This window comes from Pseudophryne corroboree, chromosome 10, assembly GCF_028390025.1.
Source record: "Pseudophryne corroboree isolate aPseCor3 chromosome 10, aPseCor3.hap2, whole genome shotgun sequence".
NCBI classification, from domain to species: domain Eukaryota; kingdom Metazoa; phylum Chordata; class Amphibia; order Anura; family Myobatrachidae; genus Pseudophryne; species Pseudophryne corroboree.
In genome coordinates, this window is record NC_086453.1 from 40,166,262 (window position 1) to 40,191,983 (window position 25,722).

Below are 25,722 nucleotides of genomic sequence, written 5' to 3' on the forward strand. Positions count from 1 at the left end.
GAAGGTAATTTTAGCCAATATTTTTAATAACTGTACATTAAACAAAGTATGTATACATACACACAATTCCTTTATGTTTCATATACACCTTATATACACAGCCTAAAGGTCATTTAATACAGTATTTTTAATAACTTTGTGTATTAAACAAAGTTTGTGTACATTGGGGGTAATTCCAAGTTGATCGCAGCAGGAAAATTTTTAGCAGTTGGGCAAAACCATGTGCACTGCAGGAGGGGCAGATATAACATGTGCAGAGTGATACCCCTTTTCCACTAGCTCAAAAAACACGGGTAAATGCACGGGGGCGCGCATTTACCCGTGTTTTTGGCAAGTGGAAAAGGGTAAACCCGGATCAAGTGACCCGTGAATCCTACCCGGCTATTTACCTGGGTAGGACACGGGAATGATCCGGGTAGGGTGTAGTGTAAACGGGAGCCGTGTCGATGCGACACGGCTCCCGTTTACACTGTATGGATGGGCGGCGCTGGGAGATCATGTGATCTCCCTGCGCCGCCCCTGCCGTGTAGCTAGAAGCGTCACCAACCCGGCATATGCCGGGTTGTGACTGCTAATGGGAAAGGGACCGAGCACGGGTCGCAGCAGGGGGCAGCTCCCGTGTCAGGCTCCCGGCTGCGACCCGTGCTCGTAGGTGTAAAAGGGGTATGAGTTGGATTTGGGTGTGGTGAGTTCAATCTGCAATCTAATTTGCAGTGTAAAAATAAAGCAGCCAGTATTTACCCTGCACAGAAACAATATAATCCACCCAAATCTAACTCTCTTTGCAAATGTTATATCTGCCTCCCCTGCAGTGCACATGGTTTTGCCCAACTGCTAAAAATTTTCCTGCTGCGATCAACTTGGAATTACCCCCATTGAGCCATCAGAAAACAAAGGTTTCACTATCTCAGTCTCACTCAAAAAATTCCGTATTTTGGAATATTCCGTATTTCGGAATATTTGGATATGGGATACTCAACCTGTATTACATAGGGGATCCGGTCTGAAGATCGACAGTGTCTAGGTCGACAATGTTTAGGTCGACCACTATAGGTCGACAGTCACTAGGTCGACATGGACACTGTCGATAAAACGAACCACACCCTTACATAGACCCAAAGCATTTATTACAATGATGGTTGTACTTTAATTGGGAACTAAAGTGACATAAACCTGGCAATCAAAAATAACTTATGAAGGAATGTATTGCTACATTGTACCTCAATGAAGACTAGAGGACATTGCTTTCCGGTGTAAAGGGATAGGAGTTATCTTTCCTTTATAGATAAATATATAAACATATCATTGTACTGCTGCCTTTATCACAGTGGCGTAGAAAAATAATGCTCCATTGCAGAGTGAACAGTTTAAAACATTTTATAATATAGTCTTGAATCATTTACAGTTATCTATTAATATTAAATATAGCACTTTTATATCATTTGCCATTAAGCAATAGAATCCCTTTTAAGACACAATGATGCTGCTCGGCGGGGGTTCCGACACGTATCCTGGCAGGGGGTCCACCATGTAAGGCGGCGGAGGGTCAATATTCTCACCCTCTGGTTTTGTCAGTGGAGTTGGTAAGTCTTCGTCAGGTTCTATTCTTGAATGATAATAGCTCAGACAGCCTGGGGAGACAAAGAGGGTCAGTTGTGGAGTATATATTGTACTGTACACTCAGGTTTCCCCTCATTTAGAGCGACAGGCTCCTGCTTCAATGTGATTCTCCCTTCTTAGGGGGGAATTCAAATGTTTGAAAAGTCGGTTGGGTGGGTGTTTTTTCCTGTCTATTAGATAGGAAAAAAACAGACTCCCAACTGACTTTTCAAACAATTGAATATCCCCCCTTAATGCTCAACAAAACCATAGCTAGCAGAGATTGGATTGAATACACTTTTTTTTCATCCTGACAGATAAAGGATCAGGGGCTGATGCAAAGTGGAATCATATATTCATAGCACATCTGCATGGCAGGAGTTCATGCAAATACTTCTGTGCAGAGACACACCCGCTGACACTTACCAGTGAAGAGAGGGAGCAAGGGAGGGAAGGGGCGGTGCCACGCAAGTTCAGTGGGGGTGTGTTCATGCAAATGTGGCCCATGCAGACCTGCAAAAATTCCCCAATGTGCCTGTTAGGGGGCGCATCTTTTGTAGACCATGGGTGTACATTATGCTAGATATTGCGTCTAAGTCACATGGTAGCCACACACAAATCCGCCCACAGTGTTCCAGGGATGCTAGGTTGCTACTTTTGCCGCAAAGGAATTGGCGATTAAATGTGATTAAAGTCACAGATTAATCATAGTGAAACGCGGCGGTGGAATGGCTTCGGCCGCTCGTGTCAGAACCTTTGTAACACAGGCTTTGTCACACACATAAGTACAAGTATTGCCAGCCCATTACTCAGTGTACACCTGCAATATATAGTGTTGTCTCTTTAAAGGTTCTGGTTTTAAGAAAAAAGGAGCTGGCTGCCACTAAGTTGCAATGTCCTTGGTACGGGCTATTTGACGTGATTAGAGTAAAGGTGTGTGAGGAGGATACATCTGTATATACAATACTCTGACACAGAGGGGTATGTGTAATAGTCTGCAGGCAGCTAAGAGAGATGTCAGTTTAAATCTAGCAGCGAAATCTAAACATTCAGTCGCTGTCTGCAACTCACTGGCGACTTGTTTATACTCTTCTCCAGGTGCCCGGTTATGATGTAATTAGGCCCCTCCCTGTTACGGTAAATCCCACCAATCACATGTCCTCTGGGAAGGGGTGGGGCTAAAATGACAGCAAATTGCTTCATTTTAGCCCCGCCCATTAATACAGACCTGCAAATTTCGGCATTAACAACCTATCTTGCCCGCTTCACTAGGAAGCAGGCAGGATGCGGGAGGGACACCCTCTATTCTGGGGTGCGGAGAACTACCCATAAACTCATAAGTCTCCTGCGACTTCCGGGAGAGTAGGTAAGTGTACATATAACACACACAGGGGGTTATTCAGAGATGGATGCAGATTGCTGCATACACAGATCTGAGTTTATCTCCTCACATGTGTGAGGGCGCCTCCTGATGTATACACAATTAAATTGCAGACGCATCGGAACTGAGGTTGACCCCTGGAAGTGCAGTCAGACGCCATTTTTTAAATCAGAGTGGCTGCGTGTGACGTCACGCAGCCACCCCGAAAACGGTCACAACGCGCCCCGTTCGCCCCCTATATGCCACACCACCACCCCTTCATGGATGCGGCCGCAATGTGTAAGGTCTCGCACGTGCACTGCGGCCAGTGCGAGCGCACAGACCACTCGAATGCAGCCACTAGGTACAGGCGCGCGGCTGCGTTCGGGTCTGAATTAGGCCCACAGTGGGAACATACCCTAAAACAAAAGACCTACAGTATTTAGACTTCTAGGAAGACTTACTGGCAACAAAAGACAAAACTGCAGCGATCCAGCCTAAGACAAGACCGTAGGCGACGCTCTTAAAGAATATGACAATCAGGAGGAAAACAGTTGCGGAGATCATCCCAGCGAGTTCAAGAATAGCTAATGGAAAGAGAAGCAAAATAGCAGGTGAACTTATTCAGGATAATCAGCATGTCCTCCCCAAAATATAATAATAATAATAATATTTATTAGCATAGTGAGAACAGGATAAAAGGCCTATACGTATTAGCATTTATTAGTCTAAAGTGGCGCTGTCCAATTGAGCTGTAAAGTAGTCAGCATTGTTTGGGCACATATTGTAGTGAGCTTATTACTCAAATGCTTCTTAGGCTGGATACACCACATCACGACTTGACGGTGGACCCCCCTATCTTGCCGGCATAGCAGCCGATCCATGTAAGCCCAGCTGTGATGTCAGCCCCCGCAGCAAGTGTACGGGCACACAGCCAGATGAGCCGATATATGTGACCGACACCGTTCACAGACAAATCATTTGCATACACCCTCTGACCTACCTAGAAATATATCAGCCATTGGCTCGTACAGCCAATAGATTACCTAGTGTGTACTCAGCTGTACTCAGGGCATCACCCTCCTGCTGTAAATGTACCTGGTATAAAAATATAAATGTATACAATATACATTCTAGCTGCCCCTCCAGGTCGGCACAGTGGGTAACGTGGTGGAGGTAAATGACAATGTATGGGGGGAGGGGGGGGGGACAGAACAGGGGACGATGTCATCACGTCATCGTGGCCCAGCCCCAGCTAGTCAAAGCCGAGATTTCGAGTATTGTGAGGCAGGGGGTGGGGCTATGATGACGCGATTCAGCCTCATGACAGCCCGATTTGGACAATGGCATGGGGAAGTGGTGGCGACCAACCGGGCGACATGCACACCCTTCTGGAAGGCCGGGAGAGCCACCCGATTTTCGAGAGCCAACTGGCAGTTCCAGGAGAGTAGGCTCACCATTACTTTATAAAAAACAGTCCCCCTAGAATTTCTGTACCATGTAATGGTCTGCGATTTGCGGGAGTTGGCGCGATTCCAGCAAGATAACCATTAGATTACTGTAACGCAGCAATTAGTTTAAAGGGAAAACCAGGTTGGTTTTGCCTTTAAACTAATTGTCACTTTAAATCAGGGGTGGGGAACCTCAGGCCCGCGGGCCGTATAAGGCCCGCAGAGCCACTTGATCCGGCCCGGCCAGGCTCACCTAACCGAGATGCCGGGCGCTCGCTGAGATTTTGTTACTAGCGGGCGCCTGGCTTCTTCCCCTCAGCAGCAGCTGGAGGCAGGAGCTCACTCCTGAGCTCCGGCATCCGGCTCTGGCAGTGTGTGGTGCTATGGGAGACATGTCATGATGTCTCTCCCATAGTTCTGAGGAGTGGGTGGCCAGGCGGGGGGCAACGGTCCAGAAGCAGGAGCGGGGCTGGTGAGTATTGTTTTTTTTCTTTTAATGTGTATGTGTAGGCGTCGCCACTAGGGGGCATATATAATGGGGCATATTTAATGGGGCATAACAAGTTACTGGGGGCATATATAATGGGGCAAAACAAGTGACTGGGGGCATATGTACTGGGGGAATATCTACTGAGGCAACAACTGACTGGGGGTATATCTACTGGGGGTATAACTACTGACTTGGGGCATAACTACTGGGGTCATATCTACTTGGGGCAGGCTAATTTTTAAGTTGATAATTTTTGTATGGCCCCCGAAGGATTTTATAAATATCCAAATGGCGCTTGGTAGAAAAAAGGTTCCCCACCCCTGCTTTAAATCTATGGAATATCCCGCCAGAATTGCGTTGGCAGCACCCGCAAAACGTGGACTATTACTTTTGGCATTTGGTGTCAGAAAAAAACTATGTATAAATGTAGGAATCCCGCGCAGTATATATAGTACAAGCGGTTTTGTTTTGATGTAGTTGTATATTACTAATTGCCCTGGTTCCACTAATGTAGTAAACCGATAATGTGTAAAACTGATCCCCTCCCTCTGTATTGTCCTTTTCGTTGATGCATTACTGAATTAGCTGTTGGTTTGGGGTTGTCTTCAGATTGCCGGCGGCCGGGCTCCCGGCAAGCACCATACCGGCGCCGGAATCCCGACTGCCGGCATACCGACATCTTTTCTCCCTCTTGGGGGTCCACGACTCCCCTGGAGGTAGAATAGATAGCGTGGCGCAATGGGCTCATTTGCGCTCGTCCAGCTGTCGGTATGCCAGCGGTCGGGATTCCGGCGCCGGTATGCTGGTCACCGGGACCCCGACTGCCGGCAAACCATACTATACCCGTTGGTTTGGACTAGCCTGTGGGTTGAAGATGATGTAAGTCTTATCTCACGCGATCACTCAGGATTCGGGGGGGGGGGGGGGGGGGGGAGTATCAAACTGTGGAAAGAGTTAAAGTACCAACCAATCAGCTTCTAACTGTCATTTTTCAAACACAGGCTGAAAAAAGACAGGAGCTGATTGGCTGGTACTGTAGCTGGAAGTGGAGATGTTGCCTATAGCAACCAATCAGATTCTAGCAATTATCTTCTAGGAGGTACTAAATAAATAAGTAGACTCTGATTGGTTGCTATGGCAACATCCCCACTTCTAAAAACCTGCACTTTAGTAAATACACTCCTATGGATTCAAAGCATGAAAATTACTTGAAATTACATGGAAAATCCAGATGTGTCTGTGGGAAGGAAAATGGGGGTTGATACTTACCTATAACTATTATCATTTTTCCTACGGCTCTTTTCATATTCGTAACGTTTAACCACAGTCCCAGTACAACTACAGCGCAGCCAAAGAAACCGAAGATAAAGGAACACACCAGCAAGACCTTGGCATATACTGAGGGAGAGAGAATGTACAGTAAATAATAATACATCATAATTCAGTACATTTTTGCTGCAAAATCATTGCGTACTATTTAACATAATTTTTCCAACAGCCAGAGCGGAACCGTGCGGTCATGAGAGCCGTAAAGCAGTACTTTGCATTTGCACTTAAGGTTCGATTTACCCCAGTGGTGAAAGTAGAAATATTTTCTTAGTGGTACTGAGTGACGAAAATAGCGTGGTCATGTGTTGTGAGGGGGCGTGGTCACATGCTGCTAGTGGGAGTGGCCACACGACAGCCCCTTTTTGGGGTGGAATCTGGAGGCAAGGCTAAAAATATATAGTATTAGTAATGCCTCCAATATAATAGAAATATATAGTAATGTCCCAATTTAATAACAATATATGTAATGCCTCCATTATAACAGGAAAATACAGCCACTGTGACACTCCCAGTAACCCTGACAAAGTGGGAGGAGCCGTCATACTACCAAGCACCATGGTCTTGTTGCTTTGTGGCACATTATAATTGTGGTAATGGCAAAATGTGTGGTACTGCGTACCCGCTGCCGAATTCTTAAGGGTACTCCATACCCGTGCGTACCCGCATACTTGCACCGCTGATTTACCCACAGGAAGCCACTCCCTGCCTTTCAGGCAGCCCTAGCCAGTTTCTGTGGGCTGCAGCCGATGCAGTCCATAGAAGCCGGGGTTTTCCGCATTTTCCGAATGACCCCCGTGGGCATGCACTCGCATATAATGCGGGTGATCTGCAGTAATTGCGAACGCCTCTGCCTGATTGACAGGCAGAGGCGTTCGCAGGGCGGCAACACTCTGTTTTCTAGGTGGAAACGGAGCATTGCAGGGGTAGCGCTTAACTAATGGGGGGTGTGGCGGCACGTGCCGTCTGTTTTTGGGGCATGCAGCCACTCCGAACTAAAAAATGGTTGCAGGTCTCCTACCTTCACAGCCAGGTTATAAACCAGAATTTGCAATCCTTACTGAATAACCCCCCTATATACGCTATCCCAACACTAATGAATTAGGGGCTGTAGTATGGTATGCCGGCGGCCGGGCTCCCGGCGACCAGCATACCGGCACCGGGAGGCCGACCGCCGGCATACCGACAGCGTGGCGAGCGCAAATGAGCCCCTTGCGGGCTCGCTGCGCTCGCCATGCCATGCTATTTATTCTCCCTCCAGGGGGGTCGTGGACCCCCACGAGGGAAAATATTTGTTGGTATGCCGGGAGTCGGGATCCCGGCGCCGGTATACTGTGCGCCGGGATCCCGACATTCGGCATACTGAAGACCACCCCCATTAGGTGCTCAGTGCTCAGCTGAGGGGGCAATTGATATCAGCATACTATTGGCTATAGTAGGGTCTCACGCATACGCTGGCTGATGGGCGTATATGCACAATAGGACTCCTGGTTCATAAACGCGGAAATCCTCACAACGCAAAGCACAGTTGTTATCGGAAGAGGTGTCCATTGCTAGAATATTATAATTGTACAGGCATACGGCGATAATAAACACTGCTATACATGCAATAGGTGGCGGTATGTATGAGACATCCCACCCTAATACAGATAGATGCCCATATAATTAATGAATATTGCTAAACTGCCCGTTACTGTTGAGCATCTTGCCCAGGAAACTAGTTGGCATCTTTTGGGTCTTTACTGATGGGCATATTATTGGGCATATTCAGTGGTAGTAACAGCACGGGCTGAGATGTGCCTACGGGCATCAGAGAATGGTACAATCACTTACTCATTCCAGAGTGAGCTTCACAAATGAATCTGTTGCAGATATTCCATAATCCGGCAAATTCAATGTCACCCCTTCCATTGGCATTAATCCAGTGATTGGTTGATATGGCGATCAGCAGGAATAGAGTGCTAACAAGTAACATGACGGCCACCGCCACTCTCAACTTCAAGGACAAGGTGGTGCTGAAAAGAGAGACAATTTTTACTGATATATATATATATATATATATATATAGAGAGAGAGAGAGAGAGAGAGAGAGAGAGAGAGAGAGAGAGAAAGCAATGTCCTTATAGAGAGGGGTACAACCACTCCAAATAATAAAGGAACAGGCGGCACTCCAAGGGTCTTGGAGTGCCGCCTGTTCCTTTATTATTGGGAGTGGTTGTACCCCTCTCTATAAGGACATTGCTTTCTCTATATCTCCACAAAGGAGGGCACCAGGGCAGTTGCTTGTTTATTTGGGGAGTGCCGACTACACCAACTTCCATATATATATATATATTATATATATTAGTGTGGGTATGTTGTTGCAGGAATCATCGGGGTAACTTTGTTTATCACACTCAAAAATCGAAATCAATTTCAAATCAGGATCCCCATTTTCTTAATGTAATAAGCAGCAGGTCGGACTGATATCATCCTATAGGATGCCTGTCAGCAGTCCCGGGAAAGGGGCGTGTCTTCACTGAAAGTGGGCGTTTGTTGGATTGATGGACACATATGGGAGTGGCCTACTGTGTCATGGCAGCAGGCCAGTATGCTATAACATAAGTAGGGCTAGCAATCCTTTATTCCATTGTCATGTTACTCATGTGCCAAATTCTACCTATACGCATCCTGCTGGTCAAAGGTTTTAAAAGAAACCCTATTTTTATATTTTTATTGAAACTTATGCAAATTAAGTTTTTAAGATTGCAGGCCAATGTCACGGCTTTCTAATTTCTGCAAGTCCTACATCCCGGCCACCGCCACTCTTCCCGACTACATCCCGGCCACTGCCACTCTTCCCGACTACATCCCGGCCACTGCCACTCTTCCCGACTACATCCTGGCCACCGCAACTCTTACCGGCTACATCCTGGCCACCACCACTCTTCTCGACTACATCCCGGCTACTGCCACTCTTCCCAGCTACATCCTGGCCACCGCAACTCTTACCGACTACATCCAGGCCACAGCTACTCTTCCCAGCTACATCCCGGCACCACCACTTCTTCTGGCCACATCCCAGCCCCCGTCACTCTTTTTGGCTACATCCTGGCCACCGCCACTCTTTCTGGCTACATCCTAGTCACCGCCACTCTTCCCGGCTACATCCCAGCCACCACCACGCTTCCCAGCTATATCCCTGCCACCGGCACTCTTCTCGGCTACATTCCAGCCATCCTGGCCACCGGCACTTTTCTCGGCTACATCCTGGCCACTGCCACTCTTCCCAGCTACATCCCGGCCACCACCACTCTTCTAGGCTACATCCTGGCCACTGCCACGCTTCCCGGCTATATCCCTGCCACCAGAACTATTCTCGGCTACATTCCAGCCATCCTGGCCACCACTACTCTTCCCGGCTACATCCAGGCCACCGCCGCTCTTCCCAGCTACATCCCGGGCACCACCACTTCTTCTGGCCACATCGCAGCCCCCGTAACTCTTTTTGGCTACATCCTGGCCACCGCCACTCTTTCCGGCTACATCCCAGTCACCGCCACTCTTCCCGGCTACATCCCAGCCACCGCCACTCTTCCCGGCTACATCCCAGCCACCGCCACGCTTCCCTTCTGTATCCCTGCCACCGGCACTCTTCTCGGCTACATTCCAGCCATCCTGGCCACCGCCACTTTTCTCGGCTACATCCTGGCCACTGCCACTGTTCCCAGCTACATCCTGGCCACTGCCACTCTTCTTGGCTACATCCCAGCCATCCTGGCCACCGACACTCTTCCCGGCTATATTCTGGCCACTGCCACTCTTCCTGGCTACATCCCTGCCACCACCACTCTTCTAGGCTACATCATGGCCACTGCCACTGTTCCTGGCTACATTCTGGCCACTGCCACTCTTCCTGGCTACATCCCAGCCACCACCACTCTTCTAGGCTACATCATGGCCACTGCCACTGTTTCCAGCTACATCCTGGCCACTGCCACTCTTCTTGGCTACATCCCAGCCATCCTGGCCACCGACACTCTTCCCGGCTACATTCTGGCCACTGCCACTCTTCCTGGCTACATCCCTGCCACCACCACTCTTCTAGGCTACATCATGGCCACTGCCACTGTTCCTGGCTACATTCTGGCCACTGCCACTCTTCCTGGCTACATCCCGGCCACCACCACTCTTCTAGGCTACATCATGGCCACTGCCACTGTTCCTGGCTACATCCTGGCCACTGCCACTCTTCTCGGCTACATCCCAGCCATCCTGGCCACCGCCACTGTTCCCGGCTACATTCTGGCCACTGCTACTCTACCCGACTACATCCTGGCCACTGCCACTGTTCCCGGCTACATCCTGGCCACTGCCACTCTTCTCGGCTACATCCTGGCCACTGCCACTGTTCCCGGCTACATCCTGGCCACCGCCACTCTTCCCGGCTACATTCTGGCCACTGCCACTCTACCCGACTACATCCTGGCCACTGCCACTGTTCCCGGCTACATCCCGGCCACTGCCACTGTTTCCGGCTACATCCCTGCCACCGCCACTCTTCTCGGCTACATCCCAGCCATCCTGTCCACTGCCACTCTTACCGGCTACATCCTGGACACTGCCACTCTTCCCGGCTACATCCTGGCCTCCACCACTCTTCCCGGCTACATCCTGGCCATTGCCACTCTTCTCGGCTACATCCTGGCCACTGCCCCACCGCCTCTGCTTTAAACACCATCAAACTGAAGTAAAGTGCACTTAAAATCTGTTGATCAAAATATTAATAATATTTTATTAGAGATCTGCGTGGACCCCCTGGTTTTGGTTTTGGTTTGGTTCTGGCAAAACGATCCTCAAATATTTTAGTGTTATTTCAGTTCTGGATTTATATACTGTAAAATGGATAGAAAGCTAAAAAAGTGCACGTTTTGGACCTTTTGTTGTTCCTGCAATATTATTAACATAAATAACATTAATTTCCAGTAAATTTCCAGCGTGATATGGCACCCTAAATCACAAGGGAGGGAGTTACATGCCATCAATAATACGCAAGATCGTTTTTTAGATCCAAGATCCGACCCCAAAGCGGCCTGATCCGGGACTTGGTTCAACTAGAACCCTCAGAGTACGGGTGTGTTCGGTTTTCAATAAAACTAAACTGCTCATCTGTCATTTTTATGTCGTTAATAAAGTTACTTTCTCTAACGTCCTAGTGGATGCTGGGAACTCCGTAAGGACCATGGGGAATAGCGGGCTCCGAAGGAGGCTGGGCACTCTAGAAAGATTTAGGACTACCTGGTGTGCACTGGCTCCTCCCACCATGACCCTCCTCCAAGCCTCAGTTAGATTTCGTGCCCGGCCGAGGTTGGATGCACACTAGGGGCTCTCCTGAGCCCTTAGAAAGAAAGTATAGTTTTAGGTTTTTTATTTTCAGTGAGACCTGCTGGCAACAGGCTCACTGCAGCGAGGGACTAAGGGGAGAAGAAGCGAACTCGCCTGCTTGCAGCCGGATTGGGCTTCTTAGGCTACTGGACACCATTAGCTCCAGAGGGATCGACCGCAGGCCCAGTCCTTGGTGTTCGGTCCTGGAGCCGCGCCGCCGTCCCCCTTACAGAGCCAGAAGCAAGAAGAGGTCCGGAAAAACGGCGGCAGAAGACATCAGTCTTCACCAAGGTAGCGCACAGCACTGCAGCTGTGCGCCATTGCTCCTCATGCACACTTCACACTCCGGTCACTGAGGGTGCAGGGCGCTTGGGGGGGGCGCCCTGAGCTGCAATAAAAACACCTTGGCTGGCAAAAATACCACAATATATAGCCCTAGAGGCTATATATGTGGTAAATACCCCTGCCAGAATCCAGAAAAAAGCGGGAGAATAGGCTGCGGAAAAGGGGCGGAGCTATCTCCCTCAGACACACTGGCGCCATTTCTCCTTCACAGATCCGCTGGAAGGAAGCTCCCTGGCTCTCCCCTGCAGTCTACACTTCAGAACAGGGTAAAAACAGAGAGGGGGGGCACTAAATTTGGGCGCATTACATATATAATATAAAAAGCAGCTATTAGGGACATAACTCAGTTAGTCCCTGCATTATATAGCGCTCTGGTGTGTGCTGGCATACTCTCACTCTGTCCCCCCAAAGGGATTTTGTGGGTCCTGTCCTCATTTGGAGCATTCCTTGTGTGTGTGCGGTGTGTCGGTACGGCTGTGTCGACATGTTTGATGAGGATAATGATGTGGAGGCGGAGCAGATGCCTTTAGAAGGGATGTCACCCCCTGCGGGGCAGACACCTGAGTGGATGGGCCAGAGCCGGCCCTAGCCAATATGATGCCCTAGGCAAGATTTTGGCTGGTGCCCCCTAGCACCGATGCTAGTTCTGCAAGAGATGCCTGGCATGAGTCAGCTGGCAGCTCTGCTAACGTCAGGCGCCTTTTTTTATGAAAATGCTTCTTATTTGCATTACTATGTGGCTAGGATGCACAAGCAGCTTCTGCTGATTAAAATGATATGCAGCATGCCTATATACTGTGTGCGACTGCGGCTGTATCTGCATATGAAATGCTACATTACAGTGATTTCCAGGAATACACACAGAATATAGGCATGCTGCATATCATTTTAATCAGCAGAAGCTGCTGGTGCCCCTAAGCATACCAAATGCCCTAGGCATTTGCCTAGTTTGCCTATGCCTAAGGCCGGCTCTGGGATGGGCTTATGGAAAGTAATGAGTGCACGTATAGACTCCCTATATAAGAAAATCGACGACATGCCAAATGTGGGACAGCCGTCTTCTCAGCTCGTGCCTGCCCAGGCGTCGCATGGGTCGTCAGGGGCTTTAAAACGCCCGCTACCTCAAGCAGACCCAGATGTCGACACTGATACTGACGCCAGTGTCGACGACGATGAGTCAAACCTGATGCCCACTAAGGCCATTCACTGTATGATTGAGGCAATGAAAGAGGTGTTAAACATTTCTGATATAACTACTGGTACCACTAAAAAGGGTATTATGTTTGGAGAGAAAAAACTACCCGTAGTTTTTCCCCCATCAGATGAATTAAATGAAGTGTGTGAAGAAGCGTGGGCTTTCCCTGATAAAAAATTGGTAATTCCTAAGAAGGTACTAATGGCGTTCCCTTTCCCGCCAGAGGATAGGTCACGTTGGGAAACACCCCCTAGAGTGGATAAAGCGCTCACACGTTTGTCTAAAAAGGTGGCACTACCGTCTCAGGATACGGCCGCCCTCAAGGAACCTGCTGATAGAAAGCAGGAGGCGATACTGAAGTCTGTATATACACACACAGGCATTATACTTAGGCCAGCTATTGCGTCAGCTTGGATGTGCAGTGCTGCCGCTGCTTGGTCAGATAAACTGTCAGAAAATATTGACACATTAGACAGAGACACGATCCTGTTAACCATAGACCATATAAAAGATTCAGTCTTATATATGAGAGATGCACAGAGGGAAATCTGCCGACTGGCATCTAAAGTAAGTGCATTGTCCATTTCTGCTAGGAGAGGCTTATGGACTCGCCAGTGGACAGGAGATGCAGATTCTAAAAAGCACATGGAAGTGTTGCCTTATAAGGGTGAGGAATTATTTGGGGATGGTCTCTCGGACCTAGTTTCCACAGCAACGTCTGGGAAGTCAGCATTTTTACCCCATGTCCCCTCACAGCCTAAGAAGGCGCCGTTTTATCAGGTTCAGTCCTTTCGGACCCAGAAAAACAGGCGTGGAAAAAGCGGGTCTTTTCTGTCTAGAGGCAGAGGTAGGGGAAAAAGGCTGCAACAAACAGCAGGTTCCCAGGAGCAAAAGTCCTCCCCCGCTTCTTCTTCCAAGTCCGCCGCATGACGGTGGGGCTCCACAGGCGGAGCCAGGTACGGTGGGGGGTCGCCTCAAAAATTTCAGCGATCAGTGGGTTCGCTCACAGGTGGATCCCTGGATCCTGCAAATAGTATCTCAGGGGTACAAGCTGGAATTCGAGGCGTCCCCACCCCACCGGTTCCTAAAATCTGCCTTGCCAATTGCTCCCTCAGACAGGGAGGCGGTGCTAACGCTAATTCACAAGCTGTATTCTCAGCAGGTGATAATCAAGGTACCCCTACTTCAACAAGGCCGGGGTTATTATTCCACACTATTTGTGGTACCGAAACCGGACGGTTCGGTGAGACCCATTCTAAATTTGAAATCCTTGAACACATACATAAAGAAATTCAAGTTCAAGATGGAATCGCTCAGGGCGGTTATTGCAAGCCTGGACGAGGGGGATTACATGGTCTCCCTGGACATCAAGGATGCTTACTTGCATGTCCCCATTTACCATCCTCACCAGGAGTACCTCAGATTTGTGGTACAGGATTGCCATTACCAATTCCAGACGCTGCCGTTTGGACTGTCCACGGCACCGAGGGTATTTACCAAGGTTATGGCGGAAATGATGATACTCCTTCGAAGAAAGGGAGTTTTAATTATCCCGTACTTGAACGATCTCCTAATAAAAGCGAGGTCCAAGGAACAGTTGTTGGTGGGAGTAGCACTATCTCAGGAGGTGCTGCACCAGCACGGCTGGATTCTGAATATCCCAAAGTCACAGCTGGTTCCGACGACACGGCTACTGTTCCTGGGTATGATTCTGGATACAGTCCAGAAAAAGGTGTTTCTCCCGGAGGAGAAAGCCAGGGAGTTGTCATCTCTAGTCAGAGACCTCCTGAAACCAAAACAGGTATCAGTGCATCGCTGCACGCGGGTCCTGGGAAAGATGGTGGCTTCTTACGAAGCAATTCCCTTCGGCAGGTTCCATGCCAGAATCTTTCAGTGGGACCTGTTGGACCAGTGGTCCGGATCGCATCTTCAGATGCATCGCTTGATAACCCTGTCTCCAAGAACCAGGGTGTCGCTACTGTGGTGGCTGCAGAGTGCCCATCTTCTAGAGGGCCGCAGGTTCGGCATACAGGACTGGGTCCTGGTGACCACGGATGCCAGCCTTCGAGGCTGGGGGGCAGTCACACAGGGAAGAAACTTCCAAGGACTATGGTCGAGTCAGGAGACTTCCCTTCACATAAATATTCTGGAATTAAGGGCCATCTACAATGCCCTAAGTCAAGCAAAATCCCTGCTCCTACACCAGCCGGTGCTGATCCAGTCAGACAACATCACGGCAGTCGCCCATGTAAATCGACAGGGCGGCACAAGAAGCAGGGTGGCGATGGCGGAAGTCACAAGAATTCTCAGATGGGCGGAGAATCATGTACTAGCACTGTCAGCAGTGTTCATTCCGGGAGTGGACAACTGGGAAGCAGACTTCCTCAGCAGACACGACCTCCACCCGGGAGAGTGGGGACTTCATCCAGAAGTCTTCCAGATGCTGGTAAACCGTTGGGAAAAACCACAGGTGGACATGATGGCGTCCCGCCTCAACAAAAAGTTAAAAAGATATTGCGCCAGGTCAAGGGACCCTCTGGCGATAGCTGTGGACGCTCTAGTGACACCGTGGGTGTACCAGTCGGTTTATGTGTTCCCTCCTCTGCCTCTCATACCAAAGGTATTGAGAATAATAAGAAAGCGAGGAGTAAACACCATTCTCGTGGTTCCGGATTGGCCAAGACGAGCGTGGTACCCGGAACTTCAAGAGATGCTCTCAGAGGACCCGTGGCCTCTACCGCTCAGACAGGACCTGCTACAACAGGGACCCTGTCTGTTCCAAGACTTACCGCGACTGCGTTTGACGGCATGGCGGTTGAACACCGGATCCTAAAGGAAAAGGGTATTCTGGAAGAAGTCATTCCTACGCTTATTAAGGCCAGGAAAGATGTTACGGCAAAGCATTATCACCGCATATGGCGGAAATATGTTGCATGGTGCGAGGCCAAAAAGGCCCCAACAGAGGAATTTCAACTATGTCGATTTCTGCATTTCCTGCAAGCAGGAGTGAATATGGGCCTAAAACTAGGCTCCATTAAAGTACAGATCTCGGCTCTGTCGATTTTCTTTCAAAAAGAACTAGCTTCAGTACCTGAAGTTCAGACATTTGTGAAAGGAGTGCTGCATATTCAGCCCCCATTTGTGCCTCCTGTGGCACCTTGGGATCTCAACATGATGTTGAGTTTCTTAAAATCACATTGGTTTGAGCCACTAAAAACCGTGGATCTGAAATATCTCACGTGGAAAGTGGTCATGTTATTGGCCTTGGCTTCAGCCAGGCGAGTGTCAGAATTGGCGGCTTTATCATGTAAAAGCCCTTATCTGATTTTCCATATGGATAGGGCAGAATTGAGGACTCGTCCCCAGTTTCTCCCTAAGGTGGTGTCAGCGTTTCACCTGAACCAGCCTATTGTGGTGCCTGCGGCTACTAAGGACTTGGAGGACTCCAAGTTGCTAGACGTTGTCAGGGCCCTGAAAATATATGTTTCCAGGACGGCTGGAGTCAGAAAATCTGACTCGCTGTTTATCCTGTATGCACCCAACAAGCTGGGTGCTCCTGCTTCTAAGCAGTCTATTGCTCGCTGGATTTGTAGTACAATACAGCTTGCACATTCTGTGGCAGGCATGCCACAGCCAAAATCTGTAAATGCCCATTCCACAAGGAAGGTGGGCTCATCTTGGGCGGCTGCCCGAGGGGTCTCGGCTTTACAACTTTGCCGAGCAGCTACTTGGTCAGGGGCAAACACGTTTGCAAAATTCTACAAATTTGATACCCTGGCTGAGGAGGACCTGGAGTTCTCTCATTCGGTGCTACAGAGTCATCCGCACTCTCCCGCCCGTTTGGGAGCTTTGGTATAATCCCCATGGTCCTTACGGAGTTCCCAGCATCCACTAGGACGTTAGAGAAAATAAGAATTTACTCACCGGTAATTCTATTTCTCGTAGTCCGTAGTGGATGCTGGGCGCCCATCCCAAGTGCGGATTGTCTGCAATACTTGTAAATATAGTTATTGTTAACAAAAGGGTTATTGTTGAGCCATCTGTTGAGAGGCTCAGTTGTTTTCATACTGTCAAACTGGATATAGTATCACGAGTTGTACGGTGTGATTGGTGTGGCTGGTAAGAGTCTTACCCGGGATTCTAAATCCTTCCTTATTATGTCTGCTCGTCCGGGCACGGTGTCCTAACTGAGGCTTGGAGGAGGGTCATGGTGGGAGGAGCCAGTGCACACCAGGTAGTCCTAAATCTTTCTAGAGTGCCCAGCCTCCTTCGGAGCCCGCTATTCCCCATGGTCCTTACGGAGTTCCCAGCATCCACTACGGACTACGAGAAATAGAATTACCGGTGAGTAAATTCTTATTTTAAGCACTAAAATGTTCGACTACCTGGAATTAAATTACCAGCACAAAGTAGTTTTTTTTTTTTTTTAAATTCTTTATTTATACGTGGTTAAGCACAGAAAGAAAACATTACATGAATACATGGGACAGTTGGCCATCAGAGCCAGCGTCCAGTATAAACCACAAGTTTTCAAGTAAACAACAAGGTTAGTCAGTGTAGAAAGAACAGTAACCTTCAAACGTAGAATTCGGGGAGGGGGAGGGGAGATGGGAAAGGGGGACAGGGGGGGGGGAGAGAACCACGGAACAATCTGTGCATAGTATGTATCCTGGAAATAGTAAGATCAGAAGAAAGGGGAAGAGGGGGGTCAAGGAGGAGACGAGAGCAGGCAAGAAAAAGGGAAGAAAGAGGATAAAGAAAGAGAGAAGAAAAAAGAAGGAGATAGGTCGGAAGGAGAAATAGTAGGCAGTGCCCATGGGTCTACGGAGGAAGCTAGGAGCAAGAGGAGGGGGACGGCAATCTGCGTTCAGCAGCAAGCCAGGGGGCCCAGACCTGCTCAAAAATGTGGCCCCGGTCGTGGAGATAGTATGTAATCTTTTCCATTGAGGCAATGTGCCAAATTTTAGTTTTAAGGGATGGGAGGGAGGGTGGGGAGGGGCTCTTTCAATTAAGAGCTATCAGCGACTTTGCCGCCATTAGGATATGTGTGGCCAGCTTTTGGGAGAATTTATTGAGCAGCGGGGGAGGATAACATAGTAAGAAGATCCAAGGATCTTTCAGCACAGGAGATTCCAAAAGTGAATTGAGGAGGGAGTGGACTAGGTCCCAGAAGGACACAATGGCCGGGCAGGTCCACCATATGTGGAGCATAGTGCCTCTAGCCCCGCAGTTCCTCCAGCAAGTAGGGGAGGAAGACAGAAAGAATTTGTTAAGTCGGTCGGGGGTGTAATACCAACGGTAGTAAACTTTGTAGGCCGTTTCCTTAAAAGCAGTGGCAATAGAGCATTTAGCAATCCTCAGTCTCATGTCCTCCCAATCTTCACTTTCCGGTGGGGGCCCGAGATCCCGTTCCCATGCGAGCTCATGGGGCGGGAGGGGGGAAGGGAGGAGTCTAGTAAAAGAGAGTAGCGTTGGGAGATTACGCCTTTGGAGAGATGAGAGTTGATGCACAAGCTTTCAAAGGGGGTGAGGGCACGAAGTAAGGCGGTGGAGGGGAGAGAGCCTAGAAAGTGGCATATTTGTAGGAATTGGAAGGGATTAAGTGGTTGTGAAGGGGTCTTTTGTTGGAGGTCAGGCAGGGACAGCCATTGGCCCCGATCGGCAAAGTTGATCGGGAATTTGAGGCCCAGCGTTATCCATAAACGGGACCTCGTAGTTGAGAGTCCAGGAGGAAACATAGGGTTCTGCCAGATGGGGGTCAAGGGCGAGGGGGTAGTGGTGAGACCCTTCTTCAGGGAGAGGGAGTCCCAAGTTTTAAGGTTGAATTTAATAGTGGGGAGAAGTTTAGAGGTTGGGGTCGGGAGGTGGAGGGCAGACGCCATAAGGGGGTCAGGTCCGGGAGACCAATGAAGGCTGCCTCAATATCCAGCCAAGATACCGATCCCGGAGGAGCATAAGAGGTGACAATATGGGATAGGTGAGAGGCTAGGTAGTAAAGTTTGACATCAGGAAGGCCTCTACCTCTCGCGGAGGTTGGCCTTTTCAGGGTATTGGCAGCAATGTGGGGGGGTCTGTGATTCCAAATAAAATGCACAAGGGCTCGTTGGATAGTACGAAGAAAGAAGGCCGGGACTGCCACTGGGAGGGTCTGGAAAAGATAGAGCCATTTGGGAATTATGGTAATTTTAACCGCTATGATCCTGCCCAGCCACGAAATAAAAAGACTGTTCCAGGAGGTCAGGTCAGCGAGTGTGTTGGTGAGGAGGGGTGGGAAGTTTGAGCAGCGTTTGAGCCTCGGATAGATCCCTGGCCGTGAGGAGCTTCCCTTGGTGCCAAACCAGGATACGAAAAGGGAAACCCCAGCGGTATTTAACATTATGACGGGAGAGCAGGGAAGTAACGGGTTTGAAGTCCCTGCGTTTGCCCAGAGTGAGCGGAGATAAGTCCTGGAAAATCTGAAGAGGGGTATTCTGGAAAGTCACAGACCCCAGCCGTCGGGCCTCCCTCATGACAGCCTCCTTCGCAGTGAAATAGTGCAGTCGGAGAATGACATCCCTGGGCTGGGAGGAGTCCTGAGAGCGAGGTCGCAGGGCTCGATGCGCTCGATCCAGGAGGAGATGTTCCTCAGGGGTGTCAGGCGACAGGTGTGCAAAGAGGCGCTTGAGGTAGAGGTCAAGATGGGCCGCCTCGACCTCCTCAGGGACACCCCGAATCCTCAGGTTGTTTCTCCTCGCCCTATTGTCCTGGTCCTCATGCTCCTCCCGCAAGTGGGCAACATCTTGGCGGAGTTGATGGAAGTCGGTCTCGACCGTTTGTTGGAACGACACCACCTCCTCCACTCGTCGTTCAAGTTGATCGGTTCAGGAGCCGATGTCGGCAATATCGGATTTCAGGGAGTGGAGAGCCTGGACTGAGGTCTTAATGTCCCGCATCTCCTTAAGGAGGGAGAGAAAGTCCTTGCGGGTGAGTGGCGTGAGATCGTCATCTTCGGTTTCCGAGTCGGAGGGACCCTGGGGGGGTCCGGGAGTATCAGGCCTGCTCTTGGCCGGGGTGTTTTTTTTGGTAAGGAATGGTGTGAGGTCGGACCCCTGTGACTTTTTGCCACCCCTGGGCATCGTGAGCATATGGAGGAGGGGGTGGGTAACAGGGTGGGAAGTAGAGGTGGCGCTCCAGCAGTGAGGCTCAGGACCAGGGAAGGTAAGGCGAGGGCCTTAAGGAGGCATCATGGTGTGGTCAGCCGAGCCCGGCAGATGAGGTAGGTCCAGGGAGCCCCAGGAGAGCAGGGGGCCCACATGGCCCCGAAGAGGAGGCAGGCAGACAGAGATCGCAGGAGGCGGGGCTCTGTGTAGGACCACCCCCGTTCAGGGACCGCGGAGATGAGCCCCGGGCACGGACCAGCCAGTGACCGGGGCAGCATCGGGGCCGGATAGCAGGGGTGAGAGAGGTCTGCAGTCAACAGCGGCCTTCAAGTGGGATACAGTGCGTGCTCCAGTGAGCTGTGGCAGGGGGGGTCGCAACCTGCAGGTAGTGAAGGAGATGGGCCTGCAAAATGGCCGCCGCTGGTGTAGCAGACAGGGAGCTGCAAGATAACCCTATTCCAGAGCCCCTCAGGAGGGTCCCCGGCGTCTGGGGGACCCAGGGGGTCCAGGGCAGCCAGCAGGTATGTGCGGAGGAGGGAGGGATCCACCAGGCCCGCGGGAGCCCCTCGTGAGTGTGAGTCGGGCCCGGAGGTCCCGGGCGGGCCGCCGCCAAAATCGAGGCCCCGGCTTAGAATCGGGATGTAGACCTCAACCTCCGGGAAGCGCCGGGAGCCTCCGCAGCGCCCAGGAGCAGGTCGCAAGGCAGAGGCAGGGGCCGCAATGAGCGGTACATACCCCAGGGATCCCGCCCTCCGCCGTCAATCTTGGGTCTCTCCGGTTACAGGGCCAGCCGCCCGGCCCCCCGCGACCTCCGGTGAGACGGCCGCCGCTCGTGTTGCGGCCTCCAGGGTACGTCCCCCGGCCGGGCAGTCCCCAGTATCCAGGTGTGGGTAAGGGGGGACACAGGCGGGACGGGAGAGAAGCAGCCGCGCCCGGTAGTATCACGGCCCCGGTTCGCCACTTCGGCCCGGCTCCAAACTCGAGCCCCGGGCTTCAGGCCAGGGGGAGGCCGCAATTCGCAGGAGTGCTTAAAAGCACTCCCCGCCTCCGCGGGTCCCCCACAGCAGCTGCAAACACGTACAGGGGGTCACAATAGAGAATCTGGGGCGGCCTGGTGCAGGTCGGGGGAAGGAGAGGGATATTAGGGATATTGAGTGTGCAGGAGCTGGGGAGAGCACGTCCACTCTCCAAGACAGCCAGGCCACGCCCCCAGCACAAAGTAGTTTTAGTTTGGTGCCAACGCTCCAATAACCTTCAAGTTCTTCCACTTGCTGAATGTTGTAGAAAACTCTCCATGGGCGATCTTGACATTAGGGTGCTACATACTCACAGACACTTAGGGGGTGTTCAGTTATGGGTGGTGTGTGGCTGCACACCATTAACCACAGTACCCCAATATTATATTTTCTTGTGCACCTCTGAGAGGATGCGGAAGGACATATGTACAAGGTACCAGAATAACAGTCAGAACACTGTCACGTGCAGTAAATAAAACAAAAATAAAGTATAATAAACAAACCCAGAAGGTCACATACAGTAAACCACATCATATGATAATGTAACATGTATCTACATGATATTGGCCCTCATTCCGAGTTGTTCGCTCGCTAGCTACTTTTTGCAGAAATGCACACGCTAAGCCGCCGCCCTCTGGGAGTGAATCTTAGCTTTGCAGAATTGCGAAGAAAAGATTAGCAGAATTGCGAATAGAAATTTCTTTGCAGTTTCTGAGTAGCTCGAGATTTACTCTGCCACTGCGATCAGTTCAGTCAGTTTCGTTCCTGGTTTGACGTCACAAACACATCCAGCGTTCGTCCATACACTCCCCCGTTTCTCCAGCCACTCCCGCGTTTTTTCCCGAAACGCCTGCGTTTTTTCGCACACTCCCATAAAACGGCCAGTTTCCACCCAGAAACACCCACTTCCTGTCAATCACACTTCCGATCACCAGAACGATGAAAAATCTTCGTTAAGCCGTGAGTAAAATACCAAACTTTTGTGCTAATTTACTTGGCGCAGGTGCACTGCGAACATTGCGCATGCGCAGTTTTCAACTAATCGCTCCGATGCGAAAAAAACTAACGAGCGAACAACTCGGAATGAGGGCCATTGTTTTTCCCTTGCATTAATAAACTTCCTAACTGCTATTTTTTTAATCAAATAAATGAAATAAAAGGTTAATGCTTAAATAAAAATGTATTCCAATTAGAGATGAGCGGATTCGGTTTTACTCGGATTTACTCGGTTCTCAAAACGGCATCTTATTGGCTCACGGATGTCATGTGTTTTGGATAGCCAATCAGATGCCGTTTTGAGAACCGAGTAAATCTGAATAAAACCAAATCCGCTCATCTCTAATTCCAATAATAAAGCTTTGTTTCTGGTAATAACGTTCATGACAAATATGCACAATGAAGCAGTAACACTATTGATAGATAAGGACGGGTAGGGGACTCAGCGTCGACAGTGTCTAGGTTGACGCCCATTAGGTCGACACCTATTGGTCGACAGTGGCTAGGTCGACACTAGAAATAGGTCAACACAGCCATTAGGTCGACATGAAAAAAGGTCGACATGAGTTTTTCATGGGTTTTTTTTGGTGTTGTTATCTTCGTAAAGTGACCGGGAACCCCAATTAGTGCACCGTGTCCCCTCGCATGGCTCGCGCAAGGTGCATCGCTCTACTACCGCTGCGCTCGGCACAGGTTACCATTCCCAATCGTAATCCACGTGGATCGTAAAGTATGAAAAAGTTTAAAAAAAAGAATTTAAAAAAACAACAACTCACATCGACCTTGCTCGCGTCGAGCTAATGGTCATGTCGACCTATTTAAAGTGTCGACCCAGAGTCCGGATACCACAAGGACATGATAACAGGTCAGCCCTCTGCCGCTTTAATAAATAGAACCCCTTAATCATTGTGTGGAAATGTCACTTAAGTCTAATTGTTACTGTGCACAGACGTTGGAGCCTATGTAGAAGTTGTACTGTGCTTGTGTTATATACACATTATAGGACAGGGGTTCTCAACCACATCCTCAAGTACCACTAAGAGGTCATGTTTTGTGGAAACAGGAGGGATAATAATTAATTAGTGACCGAGCAAAATAGATTAACTCCCCTGTGCAGGATTACAGAGATCCTCAACACATGACACGTTAGTGGTGTTTAAGGATTAGGGTTGAGAATCCTTGCTATAGAATAGCAACATATACTGAGAATTACAACTGGGATCCGATCAGAATCCCGGTGTTGGGCATCCCGGCAGTCGGAATACTGACGCCAGAATCCCGAAAAAACTGCTCGGAATACCAACCCGGGGATCCCGACATGAATCAATGGTGGCGCTGGTATTCCGAACGCTGGGATCTCAAATGGGGATTAGGTTTAGGCTGCGGGGGAAGGGTTAGGGTTAGGATGCTGGAGGGGAAAGGTTAGTATACTGGAAGGGTAGGATTAGGGTTAGGATGCTGGAGGGGAAAGGTTAGTATACTGGAAGGGTAGGGTTAGGGTTAGGATGCTGGAGGGTTAGGGTTAGGATGCTGGAGGGGAAAGGTTAGTATACTGGAAGGGTAGGGTTAGGATGCTGGAGGGTTAGGTTTAGGATGCTGGAGGGGAAAGGTTAGTATACTGGAAGGGTAGGGTTAGGGTTAGGATGCTGGAGGGTTAGGGTTAGGATGCTGGAGGGGAAAGGTTAGTAAACTGGAAGGGTATGATTAGGGTTAGGATGCTGGAGGGGAAAGGTTAGTATACTGGAAGGGTAGGATTAGGGTTAGGATGCTGGAGGGGAAAGGTTAGTACACTGGAAGGGTAGGGTTAGGGTTAGGATGCTGGAGGGTTAGGGTTAGGATGCTGGAGGGGAAAGGTTAGTAAACTGGAAGGGTATGATTAGGGTTAGGATGCTGGAGGGGAAAGGTTAGTATACTGGAAGGGTAGGGTTAGGGTTAGGATGCTGGAGGGGAAAGGTTAGTACACTGGAAGGGTAGGGTTAGGATGCTGGAGGGTTAGGGTTAGGATGCTGGAGGGGAAGGGTTAAGGTTAGACTGCAGGGAGGGAGGGTTGCGGTTAGGCACCACCGTGGATGGTTAAGGTTAGGCTGCAGGATGGGGGGGGTTAGGGTCAGGCTACGGGGAGGGATGGTAAGAAATTAGGGATAGTATACTTGCCAGTTAGGTGTCGGGATCCTGAGCATCGAGATGCTGCTGGCATATTCTGATTGCCGGCATCCCAAGCGTCGGGATCCATATACCATCCCTCACAACTGTATACAGACCAGTACAGTGCATTTGTCCACATATACAAAATAAGCAGAAAAGACGTGCATTGCAGTAGCTGGTAGAACTAGCGCGGTAGTACTGTGCTAATCAGAGAGACGATGTACTACATGGTGAAATGCGTAAGGCTTAGAACTGTCTATGGACATGTGATACAGCTTTAGAATGTAGGCACATTGTAATAATGAGCAGCATTTGTCTGATTGCAGGTTTCCTACTCATTCATTAAATTATGATGTACCAAGCAAGTTGTTTTCTTTTTGGGAAAGACCACAATCTAGATTTCTACACCCAGATAAAACATTGTAAGTAAAATGAATAGGGTTGCAGTCTATGCAGCAGGGTGGATCTATAGGGGGAGATAGATCAAAGCTTGGAGAGAGATAGAGTGCCAACCAATCAGCTCCTAACTGTCACTTTTCAAACACAGCCTGTAACTTGGCAGGAGCTGATTGGCTGGTACTTTATCACCTTCCACTTTATCTCTCTCCAAGCTTTGATACTGTACATCTCCCTCTAACAGTATATCGTGTCAGCTACAATACCTTGGTTGATTCGTGATCATGATGTTCCCTTTCGCCAGTGTTTCTAGAATTGAACCAAAAGTGGAACATTTGATGTTATATTTCAGCAATACTCCCCACCCACAGCTGTGATGGTGTAACAGTTACACCACTGAGGAATTAGTGCGGTGTGTACAAGAAAGAGGCTCTGTTATACATGGTAGGGTTACCCGATTCCAATACTTCTCTCTTTATTCAGATTAAAGTATTACAAAATTATTCTGTAATATGTGCTATAATGATCAATTAACTGCAATTGACTTACTGCAGTTGTAACAGTTTCATATATCTAGTGTTTTCTAATAGTCTGCTCTACGTATATATATATGTATATATATATATATACATATATATTTATTTCTGCTTTACTGGTGGAGCTTGTATATTGTATAGAACAAGTGGCTGTTGTCCCCAGTGCTGCCTCTGGGTTTCTCTCTCTCTCTCTCTCTCTTTTGAGCAAATGTACCAAGCCTTTAGGAGAGATAAAGGGGAGAGAGATAAAGTACCAACCAACCGGCTCCTGTCATTTTTCAATCACAGCCTGTAACATGACAGGAGCTGATTGGCTGGTACTTTATCTCTCTCTACTTTATCAGTCTCCAAGGCTTCGTACATC

General features: G+C 49.4%; 1 protein-coding gene across 1 annotated transcript; it reads right to left on the reverse strand.

The window, feature by feature from the left end:
* Window positions 1-1,361: 1,361 nt before the first annotated feature.
* On the reverse strand, window positions 1,362-25,122 carry LOC134966978 (uncharacterized). The gene is made up of 5 exons (XM_063943984.1): window positions 25,089-25,122; window positions 8,060-8,241; window positions 6,170-6,298; window positions 3,424-3,546; window positions 1,362-1,631 (listed from the first exon to the last, which is right to left on the reverse strand). Exons 1-5 carry the CDS (start codon window positions 25,106-25,108, stop codon window positions 1,468-1,470), a joined length of 618 nt encoding a protein of 205 aa, XP_063800054.1. The 5' UTR covers window positions 25,109-25,122; the 3' UTR covers window positions 1,362-1,467.
* Window positions 25,123-25,722: the final 600 nt, after the last annotated feature.